This window comes from Notothenia rossii (assembly GCF_949606895.1).
Source record: "Notothenia rossii genome assembly, chromosome: 4".
Lineage (NCBI taxonomy): Eukaryota > Metazoa > Chordata > Actinopteri > Perciformes > Nototheniidae > Notothenia > Notothenia rossii.
The window spans coordinates 14487124-14507435 of NC_136902.1; the positions used below are offsets into that span (position 1 = coordinate 14487124).

At 39.1% G+C, this 20312-nt stretch overlaps 1 protein-coding gene across 1 annotated transcript in view; it reads left to right on the forward strand.

Annotated features, from left to right (window-relative positions):
• Nucleotides 1-20312, forward strand: part of LOC307037755 (uncharacterized protein) — a 34096-nt gene that overhangs the window by 4968 nt on the left and 8816 nt on the right. Inside the window, exons 7-15 of the mRNA XM_079678822.1 lie at nucleotides 15950-16484; nucleotides 16877-17036; nucleotides 17190-17306; nucleotides 17418-17519; nucleotides 17625-17793; nucleotides 17909-18497; nucleotides 18621-18774; nucleotides 18876-18965; nucleotides 19064-19259. Of these exons, the coding sequence (XP_079534948.1) occupies nucleotides 15950-16484; nucleotides 16877-17036; nucleotides 17190-17306; nucleotides 17418-17519; nucleotides 17625-17793; nucleotides 17909-18497; nucleotides 18621-18774; nucleotides 18876-18965; nucleotides 19064-19259 (2112 nt within the window). The remainder of the gene's footprint in view (nucleotides 1-15949; nucleotides 16485-16876; nucleotides 17037-17189; nucleotides 17307-17417; nucleotides 17520-17624; nucleotides 17794-17908; nucleotides 18498-18620; nucleotides 18775-18875; nucleotides 18966-19063; nucleotides 19260-20312) is intronic.

Consider the following 20312-nt stretch of genomic DNA (forward strand, 5'->3'; position numbering starts at 1 on the left):
TATGCTCACTTTTACAGTTATTCTTTTGACTCTAAATGCCCAAAATGTGTCTCAACAATGTCAACATGTCAGGATTCAAGGATTCACATAAACCTGTCTCATAACTGGTTCAACTAGTAACTACAACACAAAGCGAATGTGTTTCGGGGAGTTCTGGGTAGGCAGGGTGATTTCTCACAATTTGGTATCATTTTATTGAAACACTGCTCCGATGTTCATTCCGATGGACTTTGCAAAGGTCTAGCAAACTCAAAAGGTTCAAACTGAAGAATATGTGCTGCAGAAGTCCTTCACTGAATGATGCAAACCAGCTGGAAGGAAGGAAAGGAAGTCATTTCACATCAACACACTTGGCAACAGTCTATTACTTCAGAAACATGCCTCGCACTGTGACATAAGCTGCTGGTGTTTGACCGTTTGAAGAATGATTTAGATTCAAGGTTTTGGATGTGTTCATCACTATAACCTGCCGTGCACATAAAGCACAGTCTTATGCATGAAGATGCTCACATACACAACATTAATCATTGTTTGAAATGTTGAACCCCATCACGCCACACATTATATTCTCTTAAAATCAATTTTGACAACTTCAATATCTGATTATTAAAATAATTTAGACAACCTTAAGTCCTATCTCAGATGTGTAGACACTTAAAAACCTTTTTAATCGATTTTTCTTCCAACATTAAAAACTCATTATAATTTAGTTGTTTTTTTCTAAATGTAATCCAACACAACTTTGCGCACTAGGATCTGCATTCTCCATTTTATTACAGACTGCATGCTTAAGGGAGTTCTAAGTGTGTATTTATTTCTCAATATGTAAGAAATTAATTCCAGAACAAAGAATTTCTTAACTTCTCTAAATATAATGGCCGTCTCCAGACGTGTTTTTCAAACCCCCATGTTCAATCACCAGCAATTTCTCCCGATTAGTAGTCCTATGCCTCTTTGAGGCGAGGTCCCTTTTTGTTTTGTTTTGCAATTGGAACTAAGTTGCATTTCACAATTTTCCTTGTCTGTCACTCTGTCATGCTCAAACAACTTTCCACGGATCAGAGAAAACGTTTGCATCATATTACAACTTACAGTGCCTTATCCATCAACACCAACCAGCAAACAGAAACACTGATTTCAGAAACAAACAGAAACACTGACATTAGCTGGGATAGGATTTTGAATGAAAAAGAACTGGGCATCTGGTGAGGAGGAGGAGGAGGAGGAGGAGGAGGATGATGATGATGAATTGAGTCCTCCAAAGACTCAGGGGGGACTGGAGGATTCATCAGTGCAGGTGCTTGGAGGAAGGTTCACCTGGACTTCACCGAACAGCGGATGGGAGATTGTGTCACATTTCCATGAAGATGATTTGGAAGTGTCAGCCGGCCTTGTGCTGCATTCCTCCGATCCTCTGAGAAAAACCTGGCCCCTCCTGCAAACGAAGAAAGAGAACAGTTGAATTCACATGCAAGCTAGAGATTAGGGAAAGACATCATCTCTGTCATTGAGTGTGGGTATAGTGGTTAAATAACCCTTTGTGGGTTTTATTTAGTCAGATTTGATTCCATTAATAGCTTGAAAATAATATAATACATTTATTCTATAGTCTGAAACCATTCGTTTTTCGTTTACACTCGCATATGCATCCATTTATATTCATACCAACAGCAGGGAACAACATCTGTCTTCTAAAACACATTCATTTGCTTTTCTTTTGAATGCTGACCTGGGGTCAGCTTCTTCTTCCTTCTCCCACTACTGTGGAATTTACAAACTGAACAAAAGCCATCAAACCTTACACTTACAAATACACTTCACAAACAAATGTATTCAATATAAAGGAACCTAAAGAGGACCGAAGGTCTATATCAGAATCAGCTTTATTTGCCAGCTCTGTGTACATATAAGGAATTTGACTCGTGACAATTTTTATGTTGCTCTAATTGTAATTTCACACAGTTCCAACTATATAGAAATAGAATAAAAACAAAGCCAAACAAAGTTATGAAAAAATAAACACTAGTTACAACACTTATCTTACAAATAGGTCTGAATAGAAAATGTATATACATTTGTATAGTTTACTGATACAGAGATTTAAGCATAACACATTGGTTTAAAAGGCCATACCCAAAGGATTATAGTTTTTTTGGAACTTTAGTACGTTTGGATCAATACTTGGACATGAATCACAACACACTACTACTACTACTACTACTACTACTACTACTACAATAATAGAAATACAAATGATAACAGGAAGACTACTTAAATGAGAAATCCATTTACAAAAGTCCAGCAGTCCATCTTGGTGATCACCTGTTGCATTCACTCCTGCTTGACGCCTCAATGATCCTCTGAATGTGGAGCTGTGGGCGCTGCCACATCTCCAGAGAAGGTCCTAGAGCTGCTCGACTCACTGCAGGCAGAGGTCCCGTCTCCAGCTGTTGGGTTGCAGGTTGTCTCACATGTTCACAATGGGTTTGAGATCAGGATCCAACGAGCAGTCCTCAAGGCAGGTGTTGCCTGATGAATGGTGCTGTTTTTTGAGTTGCTGCACAATTTCATCCCTGCATCACTTGACATTGGGGATAAAGTGACCCAAGCTTAAAGATATGGCTTTTTGAAGAAGACACAATGTGTTTATTGCTCCTGAGGCACCTCGAAGTCATCCTCAGGGAGAATGTCAAGTAGCAAGTCTTGGTGTCTTACTGTAATGCAGGTGGTAGTTTAAGTCAAAAACTAGTTTTCTCCACCCTGGTCAATAGTTTACAACATTTCCACGTCCTTGATAACAGATTTCCTTAAAATCCATCCAACAAAAGAATGCAAAGTTTGACCTTTTTAAAATATGAACATTTACAGTATGTTTAAAGAACGTGATCAGTATGAGATTACTAGTCATTGGAAGAATGGGTTTGGGGTTTGAATCTTAGTTTAATTTCAATTTCTGTTCGACACTCCAAGGACCCATAAGCACAAGGCTGGACGACACACACAGTCTGTAGCGCTGGAGTTGCCTTCAATGATAACCCGTTCTCAGTTGCCCCACGTCTGTTTGTTTAGTTCACCTTCCACTTGGGACTGTGATGAAAGCTATTCCATAGAGCAGCATGCCTTCTTTTTTCAAGTATATTAAAGGTCCCACGTCATGGCCATTTCTACTGATCATAATTCCATTGTTGAGGTCTACTAAAATAGATTTATATTATGCAATTTTCCAAACTCACATTTGTCTCTCATACAGCATCTCTGTGAAGTATGTGTATTCACCGGTATTCACTCTCTGTCCTAAACGGCTTGTTGGAGCTCCGCCCCCCCGACCCATCCCTGTGAGCCCAGTGTGCTCTGATTGGTCGGGACGTTGCGAGGCTCGCTGCTCAATGATCTGGTTTCCGGGTCGGCGATACAGCGGGACAGCGCAAAACTCATCCTGAGCACACACAAACACTCACAGCCGAAGTAAAAACAATAAGTGTGGCTTGATATTTAGTAAGAAAAAGGTTTATAAACGCTGTGAGAATGGGTCTGCGGAGAGCATTTCTCTGCAATCCCAACTCGTCTATTACCAACCAGGGAGCTCTATGCAAGTCAATGGGACTCCCTGTTAGTTGAACAATTACGCTAAAGGTCCTGGTGTGTGAGGAGCTCTGCCGATTGGTCCATTTTGATTCCGGGAACCAAATGACGTCATGCGGTTCCCGGAAGAAACAAATGGAAAAAGAGAAATCTCCAGCGAGGCGTTCTGGGGCAGCATAGACGGGTCTTTTCTGTGTTAGAGTTTTACTCGCTACAGGGTGTACTTTGAGGGTTTTGGACTCTGCAGACCGTTTACATGCATAACACACAAGGGGACGGGTAATAACCCGAAAAGCATGACATGGGACCTTTTAAATATATCAAAACACAACTAGTTAGAGGGAATTGCAATTGAACCTTTTTACTAAAATTGTTTAAAATGAATCAATAATGAATTATGAAATGAAAGCTACAGAGTAAAAGTAAAAGAAAATGTTGGTCCTTAAAGTTAGAAGTAAATGTTTTACCATGGAAGCTGTGAATACCATGGAATACTCCATTGAGGTGCGACAATGAGGCGTCATTCGTAAAAGTCTAGCGAATACATAATACTCATTACCTCTCAATGTTTGAATTACGGGCAAGTGAGTAGGTTTCATTTTCACACGTACATCAATTTGCAACATGGTTGTAATAGCTGTCAGTCATTCTTCATCCAAAAATGGCAGAATATGCGTTTAAAAACTCTTAAATCGATTGATTTCCTGGCTTTCCCAGTTTCTTTTCATATTCAAGTGAATATCTTTGGGTTTTGTACTGATGCAACATGACATGTATTCAAGACATCACTTTAGACTTTTTAGAAAGAAGGATTGACATTTTTCACTATTTTCTTATATTTCAGGCTAAATGGAAAACATTGTAGATTAATCCTTAATCAAATTGAAAATAATAATTAGTTTCAGCCCATCAGAATATAAAAAAAAAAATGTTTTAAAGTCAGAAGAATCATTAAAAGTGGGGTAGGTAATTCACTTCAGAAACACTTTTTGTTATATTCCATGGAATGCTCTTAACATCCCGATAGCAATGAATACATGAAATGCTTTGACAATAAATACATTATTACATACATGGAGGCGTGTGGCGCAGTGGATAGAGCCTTGGTGTTGGGATCAGACAGGTTCAAACCCCACTGCAGTCAGTATGTCGTTGTGTCCCTGGGCAAGACGCTTCACCCCAAATTGCTCCTGTGGGGATTGTCCACAGCATTGAGTATGTAAGTCGCTTTGGATAAAAGCATCTAACAAAATAACATGTAATGTAATATACATTACAAAATGTCATCTGTGGAAGCCGTAGTGCTGTAAAAAGCACGACCAATCATCTGAGCCGGCCCGGCTAAAATAACTGGATGGCCTACCTGCCTGTCAGCCTTCCATCTGTGCACAAACTTATCTCGTGCCCTTATTGGTCATGTGCATGTGCGATTGTGTTGGAGGAGGGGCTCTGTAAGCAAGGGGCAGATTTTTTTCGGCTGGGTAGTTTCAAATTCTAGCTTACTCGAGCTGGTTTCTCCAAAATTACCTACCCTACCTTTAAGGGCTCCAGACACAAAACAGAAATGCCTTAATCTTATCCTCTAAGTCAGGGGTTCCTAACGGGCAGAAGAAACATTTCTATTAAAAAAAGAATTTTACATTTCTGTCTTTTTATGCCTTTAATAGCTAACTTGAATTTTTATTAAAATTAATCAATCAATTATTTTTTATATTTTATTGTAATGTAGAGACAAGGCTTCTAGTGATAATCATGTATTGCGTTACAATTATATGTAAAAAAAAAAAAAGTCAAAATATGATATTTGGCCTCAAATCATCTGAGGCCTGGCGCCCCCTTGCGATCTTTGGCTCCGCGCCCCCCAGGTTGGGAACCACTGCTCTAAGTCAAAGTACACACTTTTATAGATTCACAGAAGAAACAGAGTGGGAGATGATGACTGGGGGACCAACAGTACGTTCTTTCACTGGTACGCCTATCAAAGAAATATTTTCAAAACCCGATCTCATTCATTTAGAAGAGTTTGTTTTCATTTATTTGCCTTCATGTATATCGCTCTACGAGGAGGACGCAACATGTTTAAAAAACACTTAGTGTTTTAAATGTTTACATGTAATTCTCCAAATGTGTTGTTTATCGGCTCAAAAGATTTGAGCTGATAACAGCTAAATCTACACATTGAAATGAATGTAGCAGTGAGTGAAATTAGTTATGTTCCTCTCTTCTCGCCCCAGTGGGAGCTGCTGTTGCAAAGAGCCACTTCTTTCTGCTTCATTGTCTTCCACTTCTGACTTTAGCTGAACTCTAAATGGTTATTGAAATGAAACTTGAGTCATAATCGGTTTCATTCAAGAAAAAACACACACAATGAAACCCAACCGAGCAACAAAGTATTCCCATCATCATTGAAACTGACCAGCAGGCCCATTGAACTGTTTTTTCTTTTCAAACGTTTACCCTGACTTATGAAACCCACAGGTGGCTTTTTGAACACTCAACTCTTGGTTGCATTCACATAAAGCCAATGTATTTGTACATGGGTGTGATGGTATGATTGTATTAGATAAAACCATTTGACAGGGTTAGATCGAAACTCCCTGAGGCTTGTTGATCTATTTCAAGCTGTTTTAACAGAATGATTAATCCACTCATATAATGCTTGGTGTGAAGTTCTGTCATGGTCAATCAAGATAACATCTACTCATTCACGTATGTCAGTATTGGTACATTCCTTAATAGGACACTAGTTTTCTTAGTAGTGACACAAAATGCGCTATTTAATTTATTCTTGATTAAATAATGTCTTTCTTACTGCATTATTTACCCTGTACAGTTTAGACTTTGAGTGCAGTGAGCACATGATGTGGCACAACAGACACGAGAGAGGCATGTGATTTCTGTTAGTTTCAGTGACTCAAGTAAGAGGTCCCTTTGGGATAGTGTTCTTTGTTTCACTATCAGTGCTCACATAATAGCATGTGTATGTTTTAGGATTTTCAGCCAACATCTATTTTCATTTCTCCTCCTTTGCAGGTGTTTATCTCTTTAAAACTCCATTACTACAGTTGCTTCATAAGGTGCTCTCAAAGCTTGTATCTCCTATCCATATTTCCGACAGCGTAATCATTTCAATATCTCAGTATTTAATTGTGAAACACAAGCACCCTCTACTGGCCAAACAAATAATGTGCAACCACAAAGAAAACGACTGACATTCCCAGCATCACACCACAGATTCTAAGATACCAACTCATTTTAGTGCAGCTCTTGACAGGCACACTCTTCAACTTGGAACAACAACCAATACAAATGGTATTGTGTTTTCAAATCCAACCATACAGTGAATTGTCCCTAAAGTGAAATGTGTTGTGAACCATGCACCACGGTGTCATCAAGGATCTAATCATTGTTTCCACTTTCAGTTGATACAAGACTGACCCCATCGTGTTGCCTTTATGTTTCCTTAAGTCAGCCTTATAGAGATTGTATTGACTGACTTTCTTCTGCATCACCACGAACACATTTTTAGTAAGGGTGAAAAGATGGAGAGTCAACATAAATCCAAACAGTCATTTTATAAAAGGGGAATTCCTATATCTTCGCCCACAGACACGTCATTCAAAAGTAATTGTCAGTGAGCTTTACTCGCTAGTGAAATAGACATGTAGGATATAATGTTACCAAAGGTAAAGGAAACTAAATAATTTTTGGGGAAATGTGCTAATTTGTCCTTCTCAGTGGAAGTTACATGAGAAGATTGATACCACTGTCAATGTATGTTTGTGTAGCAAGTAGCAAGTTAGCTCGGTGCTTCAGGAGATTAACGTTATCCAATGTATCGTAAATTACTGAATGGATTATCCCAAACAGATGGTTCATTAGTGAGCTTTTTGGGCACATGTTGTTGCATTGAGACACTGTTTTTTAGTATTGACTGGTGAGCTAGGATAAAATTACATAATCCTGTCTCCAGCTTCATATTTGCAGACATGATCAAATAATGAAACTTATGGCGGGAAAACAAAAACGTGTATAGAGTGCTACAGGAATGAGCCCTAAATCCTGGAATAAAGTAAGGATTTCAGCACTTTCAGTTCTCTGGCCTCAAAGAAAATGGGATTTTTGAATGCCTGAAAAAAGGTCTATGGCAACACGACATTCTGACATTCTGTTTCTATAATACAGCAGTACATATTTTTATTTGTCAATTTATTGAACATGTTAGAAACAAAACAAACAATAATTATTATTATTATTATTATTATTAGAACAAAGAGAAGCAAAATATAAAAAAACTTTCAAGGTATATAAAAAATAAATTCTCAAATAGTTTCCGTCATGTTCAAAATGTTGAAGCTTTTACATGTCGTGTTTTACGTGGGCCGGGCTTAAGAGGTTAAAGAAGGCAGTTGCTAACACTGGTCCACCATTAGCTAAATGGGAGTTACATGTGTAACGCAACCATAATAGTTTGCCTTATAGTAGCTTTTTACTTCTTGTGATTGAATTTACGCATTATTATTATTTCTATACGGGGCGGCTGTTCACTTTGGGAGTGTGCTTAAATGTTTTTTAGATTCTATTTTAAGAGTGTATTTTAGCCGCTCTAATGAAGTGGCTATAGATGGCAATGACAGTCTTTTAGTCAGTGACTCAACCACTTTGGTCCGGACTGAAACATCTCAGCAATTATTGGATTGGATTGAATTTAGACAAATTTGTGAGATGGACTTTTTAAAGGTAAAGACAGTTTGTAAATGTAATCTGTAGCTTTGAATGTTTTTTTAAAATATGTGGCATTGTTAGGCTATTCACCCACTGTAGTCATTGCCATTTTAGAGAAAATATAAAATGTTCACACATGAAAGCAAGTGATCAAATGCAGAGCTAAAGCGAGGGAAGTGGAAACCTACTGTTCCTGGCAAATTTGATTTGTTAAAGTGGAAATGTGGTTTATCTGCAAATGGAGGCCTGTAAAGGTTAATACTACAGATCCGAACACGACGAGTTCTGATCTGTTGTTGATTTGTTAGTATCTAAATGACTGACTATAAGACTGAATTTATATTTGTTTCGCTTAACAAATAAAAGATGGGAGCAGAAATTCAAAGGTCTGAAACCAGGCTTTGTACCTATACTCAACACAAGGAAATGAATATGTTAAATGCTTGAGAACAAGTTCAAGATGTAAGATGTTTTGTCATTTTATTCTTAGGCAAGGCAAGGCAAGTTTATGTAGCACCTTTTAACACAAGGTCATTCAAAGTGCTTTAGAAAAATGAAAGACATTAAGAAAATGGCATTTAAAAACAGTCATTAAAAAGCAAAGATAATAAAATAAACATTAAAAGAAAAAATACATGAATAAAAGTTACAGTGCAGTTTAAGATGTGAATAGTTCAATTAAAAGCAGCGGCAAAAAGAAAAGTCTTCAGCCTGGATTTAAAAGTAGTAAGTTGCAGCGGACCGGCAGGTTTCTGGGAGTTTGTTCCAGATATTTGGATTATAATAACTGAACGCTGCTTCTCCATGTTTAGTTCTGACTCTGGGGACAGAAAGCTGACCAGTCCCTGAAGACCTGAGAGATCTGGATGGTTCATAATTTAGCAGGAGGTCAGAAATGTATTTTGGGCCGAAGCCATTCAATGCTTTATAAACCAGCAGCAGTATCACAGAAAAAAAAAAAGCCGCAATCGCTAAGCATCCAAGTCTCAGAGGTTATATTCTGCAAGAAGGGTCTCCTCTTCAAATATATGTACGTTTTAGGAAAGAAGAAAAGCTCTTAAACATATAAAACATCTTACTCCATCAAATCTTTCATTGTGAACAGTAACTCATAGAAGAGACAGTGGCTTTTTATGGAGCTGCTCAAAATGTATACTTAAAGAGAACAGTAAAAGATATATGCTGTTGGGATTAGAGTGATGTCATCATTTACTCAACATCTTGAGTACAATCCAGAAAAACACGATAACACAATTGATGTGTACATTGAATACATTTTCAAACAGAGCGATCCGTTTGGGATGTAACAGTATTTAATATCAGTGTTTATTAGAGTTAGCAACAGAGAACAGTTTTGCTGTTTGGACTCGATCGATGCCTGGTTTCTTCATTAACCATAGGCCTATATGATGAGAGATACATCAGGATACCAGGAGTGGAAAGGCTGCTGGCGGTGGTGGAGTAAAGCCAGCAGTGGGTTAATGAATCTCAGTTGAATCACTTCGAGGTGATGACGTGATGGTGGGCTGCACAGTAGTAGGTCTTACAGAATTGCTGTGATATTTAAAGAACAGCATCTAAGGACTGATTGGCTGCAAGAAAGATCATTGCGTCTAACCATGGTGACGTCAGGGTAGTGAATGACGTGTCACAGAAGATTAGAGTGAGAGGAACTGGCAGAAATTCACCCTCAGAGGGAAAAATGCAAAGAATGAAAGGAAAATATCTCCTGGGTTGAAGCATCATTACTGAAGACCTAAATGAAGAAAATGCATGTCATCATGTGAGAACTGCATTAATATAAATGATTTAGTTTGACTGTTAATGTAAATATGAATTGAAAATGTATTTTTGTAGAGCGTATACCGTAGTTTCATTGGTATGTGTGTGCCGAGATTTTTCACACATTGAACAATTGCTTGAATAAAAAGAGTATATTATATATATAGTAAATAGTAAAATATATCGTATTTATATATATTTAGTATAAATAACTTGAAACCACACATTTGTTACTTGACACGCACACGCACACGCGCGCACACACACACACACACACGCACACGCACATGCACACACACTCTCAAATCAGAATCATGCACAACTAAAGATTCTTAATTATTTAGCTTTTTATTTTATAGGTTCAGAAAGTGATTTTAATATACTTTTTAAGCTTATTTACTCAGTTTTCCATTGGTTTAGTTGGTCTACCGGCCCACGGATGATGAACTAAAACATGATAAATCAATCTCTTCCTGTTTCCGGATCCATGAAAGGATGTGTCCCTGTTTCTCTTTTTACTACAATGCACTTTACATAATTAGTCCCTTTTTGAATGGACAGCTTGTCACTGCCTAAGTGCCTTTTAGGCATGCTATAAAGTGACAAAGAGGCGGACCTTCTTCCTACTAGGATAGTTATCTGAGCACTGTCATTAAAAGAGGTTCAGTGGGCCCACACCACAGTTGACCTCATTTAATCTGAATGCACAATCCTCAAGTTCTCATGAATCAAAAACACAGGATTAATTTAATACTTTTAATAAAGTATGACTTATTTTAGGTATACACATAGGTGGAATAAATAATTAGATTCTTTATTTAATTAAAACACTTATACAAAGTTGTAAAAATACTCCATTGCAAGTACAATTTTAGTTTTGTATAGTAAGTACAATTTGTTGAGTATAAGTGCAAGTTTAAAAAGTACTAAATGCAAAAGATTGGCTCCTGGGAGTGTCATATTTGTAAATATTTGGGATTTTAAATTTCATTTGTAGCTAGTCGAGGTCAACCTGTTTTTATTTTGTAATAATTATTCATATTTGTACTATTTTGTATAAATGACTACAGTAATATATTTCAAATGAAAGGCAGTTAATTCCTTAATTTGTGAAGCTTAAAATATGGATGTTTTTACACGTCTAAACAATTATAAACATATTTGCTAAATAATTACGACAAAGGATTAATCAACTTCTAATTTGAGCTGTACTTGTTCTTTTCATATATTTTGTGTGCAAAGATCAACCCCTGTAAAGTAACTAGCTTTCAATAGGAGAATGGAAAATGACAGGAAAATACTCAAGTGAAGTAGAAGTACCTCAACTTTGTATTTAAATAAAGTATTTGAGTAAATGCACACCTCGGTATATGTGTAGGCATTACCCTGCCATCTTCCTCCTCACTGCTGACCCTTTCTTTAACAAATCCAACAGGGAGAAAACCATTATCTGCTATTTAAACATCTTTATTTCTTTCTTCTTATTTCTATCTACTTCAAACCTTTAGAAAACACATAGGGGGAACATGCTTTAATTGGTGCTGAAGTAATTAAAATGTATAAAGTCAATAGTCATTTAGCAATTAAGGAAGGTGAGGTAGGTAATTCACTTCAGAAACATGGAATGCTCTTAACATCCCGATGGCAATGAATATATGAAATGCTTTGACAATAAATCCATAAAAAAATGTCCTCTGTGGAAGCCGTGGCGCTGTAAAAAGCCGGGCCGGCTAAAATAACTGGATGGCCTACCTGCCTGTCCGCCTTCCATGTCGTGCACAAACTTATCTCGTGCCCTCATTGGTCATGCGTGTTCGTGTGTGTTGGAGGAGGGGCTCTGTAAGGAAGTCTGAAGGAAGGGACAGATTTGTTTTGGCTGCGTACTTTCAAATTCTAGCGCACTTGAGCTGGTTTCTCCATTCTTACCTACCCTACCTTTAAGGAAGAAAACATATTAATATATATAAAACAATTTAATTAAAACATATTAATTTAAAAGCAATGACAGTTAGGTCAAGAAGATAAGCAATTGAATCAAGCAATTGTCTCAGCAGTTCTATAAATAATAAGGACAACTTAAGACTTTTGTTGAAGCATATTCAAAGTATGTAATAATAATAATAATAAATGGGATTTATATAGCGCTTTTCTAGACCCAAAGACGCTTTACATTACGAGTAAGGTCGACAAACAAAACAAGAACACAAACAAAAACAAAAACAAAAACAAAACAGAAAAGCAGTCAGGAGGATGTTGGTTCAGAGGGGGGAGGGGCTGGTTTAAGGATAAGCAGAGTTGAAGAGGTGGGTTTTGAGACGGGACTGGAACAGGGTGAGGGACTCAGACTCACGGAGGTCTTGGGGGAGGGAGTTCCAGAGCTTCGGGGCTGCCACAGAGAAGGCTCTTTCCCCGAAGCTCCGGAGTTTGGCCTTGGGGATTGAAAGCAAACCGGCTGAGGTGGATCTGAGGGACCGGGGTGGTTGGTAGAGGATGAGGAGGTCAGTGAGGTAGGGGGGGGCCAGATGGTGGAGGGCTTTATAGGTGAGGACCAGGAGTTTGTAGTGAATGCGGTGTGAGACGGGGAGCCAGTGGAGTTCTTTGAGGACCGGGGTGATGTGATGCCATGATTTGGTGTGGGTGAGGAGTCTGGCGGCTGCGTTCTGGACACGCTGGAGTCTGTTGAGGGATGTTGTGCTGATGCCGAAGAGGAGTGAGTTGCAATAGTCAAGGCGGGAGGAGATGAAGGCGTGAATGAGTCGCTCAGCTGCGGGGCGGGTGAGAGAGGGACGGAGTAGGGACAAATAGGGAAAAGTTTATATTTTTATCGCTAGGATTTTCTATCACCTCCAATGTGAGCCATGGAGTTATATAAATATGGACAGGAAATGGAGAAACAGCTTGTTAAACTATTCTAAGTACATTCAAGTCAAAACATCTCCTTGCTGACTTGGATTTGGTGCTTCACATTAATTCTATTCATCTCAAAAACAGACAATAGATCCCATTTATCCATTTATTTGTAATCAAATATGCAATTTTCCTCATGTGTATACAAATGACCTTACTACTGCCACATTTATCACGGGTTTGAGAACCAGATAATACTTGTCATAAACAGTGTTGGATGTAACGCGTTACAAAAGTAACGGAGTTACAGTAATATATTACTTTTTGCTGTAACGAAGTAATGTAACGCATGACTAATGCAATTCGGGTAATATATGACCCGTTACAATGCTCAGTAACGCAGTTACAACACATTTTAACCCGAAATTAAATGGTGTTTTGTTTTTTAAGAATGTACTAACATAGCGAGACATTCCGACACCAGACAAATTGTGCGGGTAGATTAGTAAACCTGGTGTTTACCCTTCAGGCTTTGCGTCGGGATCTTCGAGGCAGTTGAATGTTATGCACCCTCTATTAAAAAAAGAGAACGGAGCGAAAAATACAAACAACAAATTGTGTCAGGTGCGCGTGACCTGCTCCGCTGCGCGTGCATCATTTCCAAAGTGCTTCCACAGCAGTGATACACATCTGATCTGTAAATAATAATTTATACGAAAATGGTTAAAGAAACCTTCACTAAACGCCAGCAACACTGCATCTACTGCAGACAGTAGCAACAGGTCAGATGGGGACATCACGTTACCCTCCGTTGTGGACACTAGCTTACTCCCGCCTGACTCGCTGCCCTCAACCCCGGAGCTGCGAAACTACGCCGCCCCTCTGCGGCCCGCAGGTGCCAGGATACCACGGCAAAACAGAGCCTGCCCAGGTATATCTATACAAGTACCCGCCTGTACAGTGGGGTTAGGCGGTCATTTTGCAGCTCGTGGTATACAAATAGACGATGGCTATAATATTAATGTAAAAATAGTGCCATATTTTGCCAAGCCTATAGAAATGTTGGGTCAAAAATAATGCATACAATAGCACAGATGCCTTCACCACGAATGGCTACAAAAAGATCTCATATCCCAAGCTTATCATTATCAACAAGCTAATGTTGCAGCCATCTGAAATGTTCTCCGGGTCACAAAGTCAACCTCACATGATGATGTGATCCAGTTTTCAAGGACAGTAAATGTTCTCTTCCCAGCGTATATGATGGGACCAAGGTGATGATTTAGTACATGGTTTTAATAATACTTTTGCTTTTCAATGTTTGCCATTTCAAACCATGAGCTGGTTTAAATAATATTTGCCTTGATTTACAATATGTTCTCATTTGTTTTATCAGTAGGCCTACAGTTTTGAAGCTTTTGTGCTTTTCTTTGCCATAGTCCACTTTGGACTATATGAAATATTTCATGATTGCACTTTTAACTCACTTGAAATGTTCTCACTTGCTTGGTTTCAAAACATAACAAATGCCATAATCTGTTCATTGGGACCATCAATGCTATTTTTCATTGCCGTTGCCGGCCACTATTGCTCATGTAAACCTACTACTGCTGCGCCCCCTGTAATCTCAGAGGCACCCTGAGTCATTTTGTTCTGGAACCGGGCCTGTACACGGCCATATACTAAACAAACTACAGAGCCCATTCCGTGTCCTGTTAGTGTTTACTTCCTCTCTGCCTTCTTCTGGTGATTTATCTGACGTCCAGCGCTCCGTCTTTTAACCTCTTTTCCTTTCTCTTTCTTGATCCTCCTTAGCAACCTTCATTATAGTCCTTGACAGTGGTCTGTACTGCTGGATTAACAACGTGTCACATGTTAAGAATTTACAATCAGAATTGAGTATACAACTAAGCCGTGTAATACAAGTTGTTAGTAGCCTTAAGGGCCTACACCTGGTTATGCTATACCACATCGCCCTTCACTGGATGTATACTGAGCTGCACTAAACTACATTTTAGCATTTAAAATACCTAGCCATTATTTTGCGGTTATTTTGGTGAAAGTAACTAAAAAGTAACTAAAGTAGTGTAACTCATTACAGTTCAGAGACAGTAATATTGTAATGTAACTTATTACTTTCAAAAGAGAGTAATAAGTAATATGTAATATATTACATTTTGGAAGTAACTTGCCCAACACTGGTCATAAATGGCAAATGCATTCAACTATTATTCATATCCTTCAAATGGCCTTTACCTACTGCAAACAAAGAAGGATATACTGCCAAGCAGGTGAATGTTGTTGCATCCTATGAGAGAACTGTGGAAGAAGATAAACATTTTAGTGATATTTCAAAATTGAAAGTCACTAGAGGACACAAGGAATAACTGCAAGAGTGCTTCCATAAACCGCACATTCGAGCCTTCACTGTAGGCATGTTGTTCTTTGAGATTTTTCCATAAGGTGATATTTATCTTTTACCCCTGAAACCCTTTGGTGAGTGAGGGTCTGTCAAATGTTTTATTGAGCTTTCTCATGAATATTGTTGGGACCTTTAAAGCACTTTAGCATGTAAAATAGGCCTAAAAGGTCATATTAACAAAGCCTTGATTTGAGAAATTAAACTTCGCAAAAACTTGAAGAAAAAATAAGAACAGATTATTATTTTAGAAAAGTTATTTTGCACATTGCATGAAGCAAAAATAGAAAAATCTGTTTCTGCTGCATCTATGTGTCTGTAACCATCAACATGACTGAAAGAATACCCCTTCCTACACCCCTGGTATTGTCTGGTTGCTGACCAGGGTGTACCAGGCCCCTCTCCCAATGTCAGCCCATAGCCCTGGAAAGGATAAGTCCCTTTTTAAATGGAAAGATAATTGTTTTAATCAAAGCCATCCGATATTTCAATACATTTCTAAAAACAACTTTTCTTGCACAAGTTGGTTTATGTCACAAAGGTTAGATAGTCCTTCATATTTACACGATGCCTTGCTTTTCTTTTTTCCAACAGCTATAAAGGACAATAAACAGGTAGAGGCAGACAGTGAGGTTGCAACTTCTAACAAACCACCTGCAGATGAGACCTCGACTGATGTTGCCCCCTCTTCCCAGCCTGCCGCTGAGACATCATCGACAAAGAGCCACTCTGAAGAACAGACAAAGCAGCCAACCAACAGTGCAGTGCCTCAGCAGCAATCTGCATATTCAGATCCCTCTATACCACCAAACCCAACAAAAACGAGTGTACCTCCTGCCCCACAATCCCCCTCCACCTCAGCTCCCAGACATCATGAAACAGGGGCTCTTATGGTCACTAAGACCGCGTACGTCATACCAAAGAAGCACCCTGCCCCCCAGGCTCCACCCAGCCACCTGTCAGCCTCGACGTCGGGCCAAAAGCCTTCTTCTGCCCCAACGCTGATGAACGAAACCAGAAATCTGCTGGTGCCCCCTGCACCCAGTGCTCCCTCCTCCAGACCCTCCCAGCCCAATACCCAAGTCAGACAGAGCATCCAGCGCTCCCTCATCAGCATCCTGTTCAAAAGGTGAGAACTGTGGAAGATTTGTATAAAAGTCCTATTATTTAACCTTACAACATTTTACAAATGTGACCTATTGCTGAGGGTTAATGCTGTGAATAGTTTTAGTATGTATAAAAAAAATTATTTGATAAGCTTGCAGGGTTGGGTCAGATTACTTTATAATGTACCGGTAGTCAGTTATTGAAACACAACCCTCTGCACTTTTATAACTAGTAATTTAATCAATTTTTTAACAGATCAAACGTAATCAGGATATACTGTATATGTATTAGTTACCTGAAAATGCTGCACTTTATAAAAAATATTAATATAGCCCAATATATATGTTTCACTTTAAACTACATTTGAGTGCAATGATGCAATTTTCTTTACTAACTGCGTTTGAATTTTTTAAGGGTGTGCGATTGTGAGGACTTGGAGATGTCCGAGAGTGACATAGCAAAGCTTGTCTCAAGCATTGAGATGGAGATGTTCGACATATTTCGCAACACAGACAGCAAATACATGAACAAGTACAGAACTATTATGTTCAACCTGAAAGACCCAAAAAACAAGGTTTGTGTAATGTTGATAAAACCCATTTCTGTTTTGTGATCTCTATTCTACTTGCAATACAGCAAACATTTGCTAAGAGACATGTTTTTTTAAGTCATGTTATAGATAATTATGTTTTTAGAAAACTGACAGTCAGTTTTGCGTTTTCCTTAGGGCTTGTTGTATCGTGTCGTACGTGGAGAGATCAGTCCCTTCAGACTGGCCAGAATGAGCCAGAAGGATATGCAGGCTACCAAAGCATCAGAGCCAAGTGCAAAAGAAACTACAGAGGTAAAGTGTTATAGATATTAAACACAACAACCAAGACAGAATCAGGTATTGTGCTTCAACTGAAAGGATCAAGTTTTCAGAAGTGGTTATCTTTTGCTTTTTTGTATCTAGGTTAAGAATGCAGCTGCTAAAGCGACAAGTTTGCCGCAAAAGCCTGAGGCAGTGAAGGTGGATTTGCCAAGTTTGAATCCCACTAGACCTGCTAGAAGCACGGTGTGTACTTTTTCCTTGTTACTCCTGCACCTTATAAAAATGAATCCTGAAAGTACATGGATGTTATGATATCTTTGTGATTTAATTATATTTGTGTCTGTAAAGTTTGCGTTCCAGGAACAAAAGAAAAACCTTCCTGCTCTTGCTCCCAAGAGCAGAACAAGCCAGCCGAACCAGGGCAGTGCTGTACCAGATATTCTCTCCTGCATGCTGAAGGACACAACATCAGAGCACAAAGCTCATCTCTTTGACCTGAAATGCAAAATATGCACAGGTGAATTACAAAGTGATTTCACTATTGCTATACAAAAACTTTGTAGAAATGATTTTCCAATGGCCACTTATTGTTACATTAAGTGTTTTAAATACATTCTTATTTTTTCCTGAAGGTCAAATGCTCGTTGGGGAAGACGAGGAACCGGCAAAGAAAAAACCCAAGATTTCTGAGACAAGAGATAAATATGAACGCTCTTGGAGAAAGTGTGCCGGAGATGACTCTCCTCTGAGGGCCCCACCTGACTCACCTGACATGGATTCTCCAACATCCCTTATGGATTATTCACCCCGTCTTATCATTGACGCTCCAGCACTGACTATCGTTGAATCCCCAGCGTCCCCTATAATGGACTCTCCAGCCTCCCCTGTCATGGAATCCCCTGCTTCCCCAACTCCAGACACTCCTAAAACTACCACACAACAGAGATCCTACACACCAGTTGTGATCCCAGCAGTCTCCACAGTTACTATCACAAGGCGTGACCCCCGCACTGCCGCAAACAGGTCTTCGTCTAGAGGCACATCCAGTCCAAGTAACACAACCAATAACCAATCAGTATCTTATTCTATTCGTCGAGAGACTACCTCTGCGTCGCCCTCAGCACCAACGCACTTGGGACCACCAACAAAACCATTACCCAAGTCGATCTTAATGAAGCCATCATCCTCTGCTGATCCCAGACTCTATGGGACATCCTCAAGGTGGTTAAATAACATTATAATAGAATAACTCTTATTTTGTTTGTCAGGTGGTTTACATTTGAGACTAAATCAGCATCATGCGTGAATATGATTATCATTATGCTGTTGTGTTTTGTGTCCCAGGACTGTGATCTCTGAATCCCCAGCTGATGGTGAAACTTCCCAGTTCTTGGCTAAGCATGAGATAGTGTGGAAAGGCTTCCTAAACATGCTCTCTGTGGCCAAGTTTGTCACCAAAGGATATATGGTTTCAGGAACGGCTGAAAATCTCAAAGCGGTATAGTGGTGCACGATAATACATGTTGAATTGAAAAAGATCTGACATTATCAACAGTTGAGTTAAAGAAAATATATTTTCTTTTTTCCCCTTGTGTTTAGGATCTACCTGATACCATACAAATAGCAGGACGAATCCTACCTCAAACAGTGTGGGACTATGTTGCAAAACTAAAGACCTCTGTTACAAAGGCAAGCAGTCGTTTTTCGATTCCTTTTGGTGTCTTGTACAATAGCACTGGATACCTATCAATATATCACGTTTATTGTTTTTGTTTTCTGTTTATCAGGAGTTATGTGTGATCCGGTTTCACCCTGCAACCGAGGAGGAAGAGGTGGCCTATGTCTCCCTATTTTCCTACTTCAACAGCAGAGGTCGTTATGGTGTGGTCGCCAATGGCAGCCGTTCCATCAAAGATATATACCTTGTCCCACTAAGTGCAAAGGAATCAATCCCAACCATACTCCAACCTCTTGACGGACCAGGTGTGATAATCCTTTACATCTTAAAGTGTTTGAGGATAACCGTTGGTATTTTTGGGCTATGTCAACACCTTCAATTATGAAAAACAACAGCTTTCAGGCTGCTATAGCCCCATAAATGAATACATTTCCTGTTTTAATTATTTAAAGGTCTCCTATCATGCTTTTATACATAAATATGTGTCCCCGGTGTGTCAGGGAACTCACAAAGTGTCAGAAACTCTTTTCCTCCGTACCCAAATCGCTAAAAACGGGGGTACAACGGTGCTGATCCAGATTTGCTGCCGATATGACGTAATATCGGAAATGTGGGCTGACTTTAGACCGACAGCCCTATCAGAAATGTTGCTATCAGAAACAATGCACGTGTGTTTTGGACGTAATATGATCTTTGTTTACATTAGCAAGCATCGCTAACACTCAGAGCTAACCTGTACTGCAGAGAGTATGTGTAAAAAAGCAGGAAATAAAAAAAGGAACTCACCTTGTGGTTAACCCGCAAGAGAAAAAGCATTTGAGCTCCATATTGTTTCAGATATAATCCTTGATGTGGTTTGGAACATGATATGGCATTTAATCACGGCAGCATTTAGCTGTATCTGCTGGTAGAAATCTCTCTCTTCCCTCTGCAGCTCACAGCTTTCCTTGACATGCTCAAAAGGGGGCGGGGCCAGCAGCTACAGTCACAGAATCAGCAGTTCTCTAACAGGACTGAAATAGAGGGATATGAGGGATGTCTAAATTGCATGATCGGTTTGGTATTTTGAGCAAAAAACATCATAGACATGAGACCCATAATATACAGTATGCCTAAAAATAGCATGATAGGAGATCTTTAAGGGGTCTGAATGTGGAACAGCAGGGGCTGTTCCATCTCCTGAACAAAATGTTAACATATGCTATCCCTAAAAAGGAGAAAATTGCTCACTTCCCTCTCTTATGATTCGTTTTTGGTGTCAGATAATTTCATTATTGGTCCCTGAACCTTTTCTTTTGTGAATCTGAATAACTGTTTTACCTTTCTGGCAAAAGTTAAAAAAAATCAATAATGGGAAG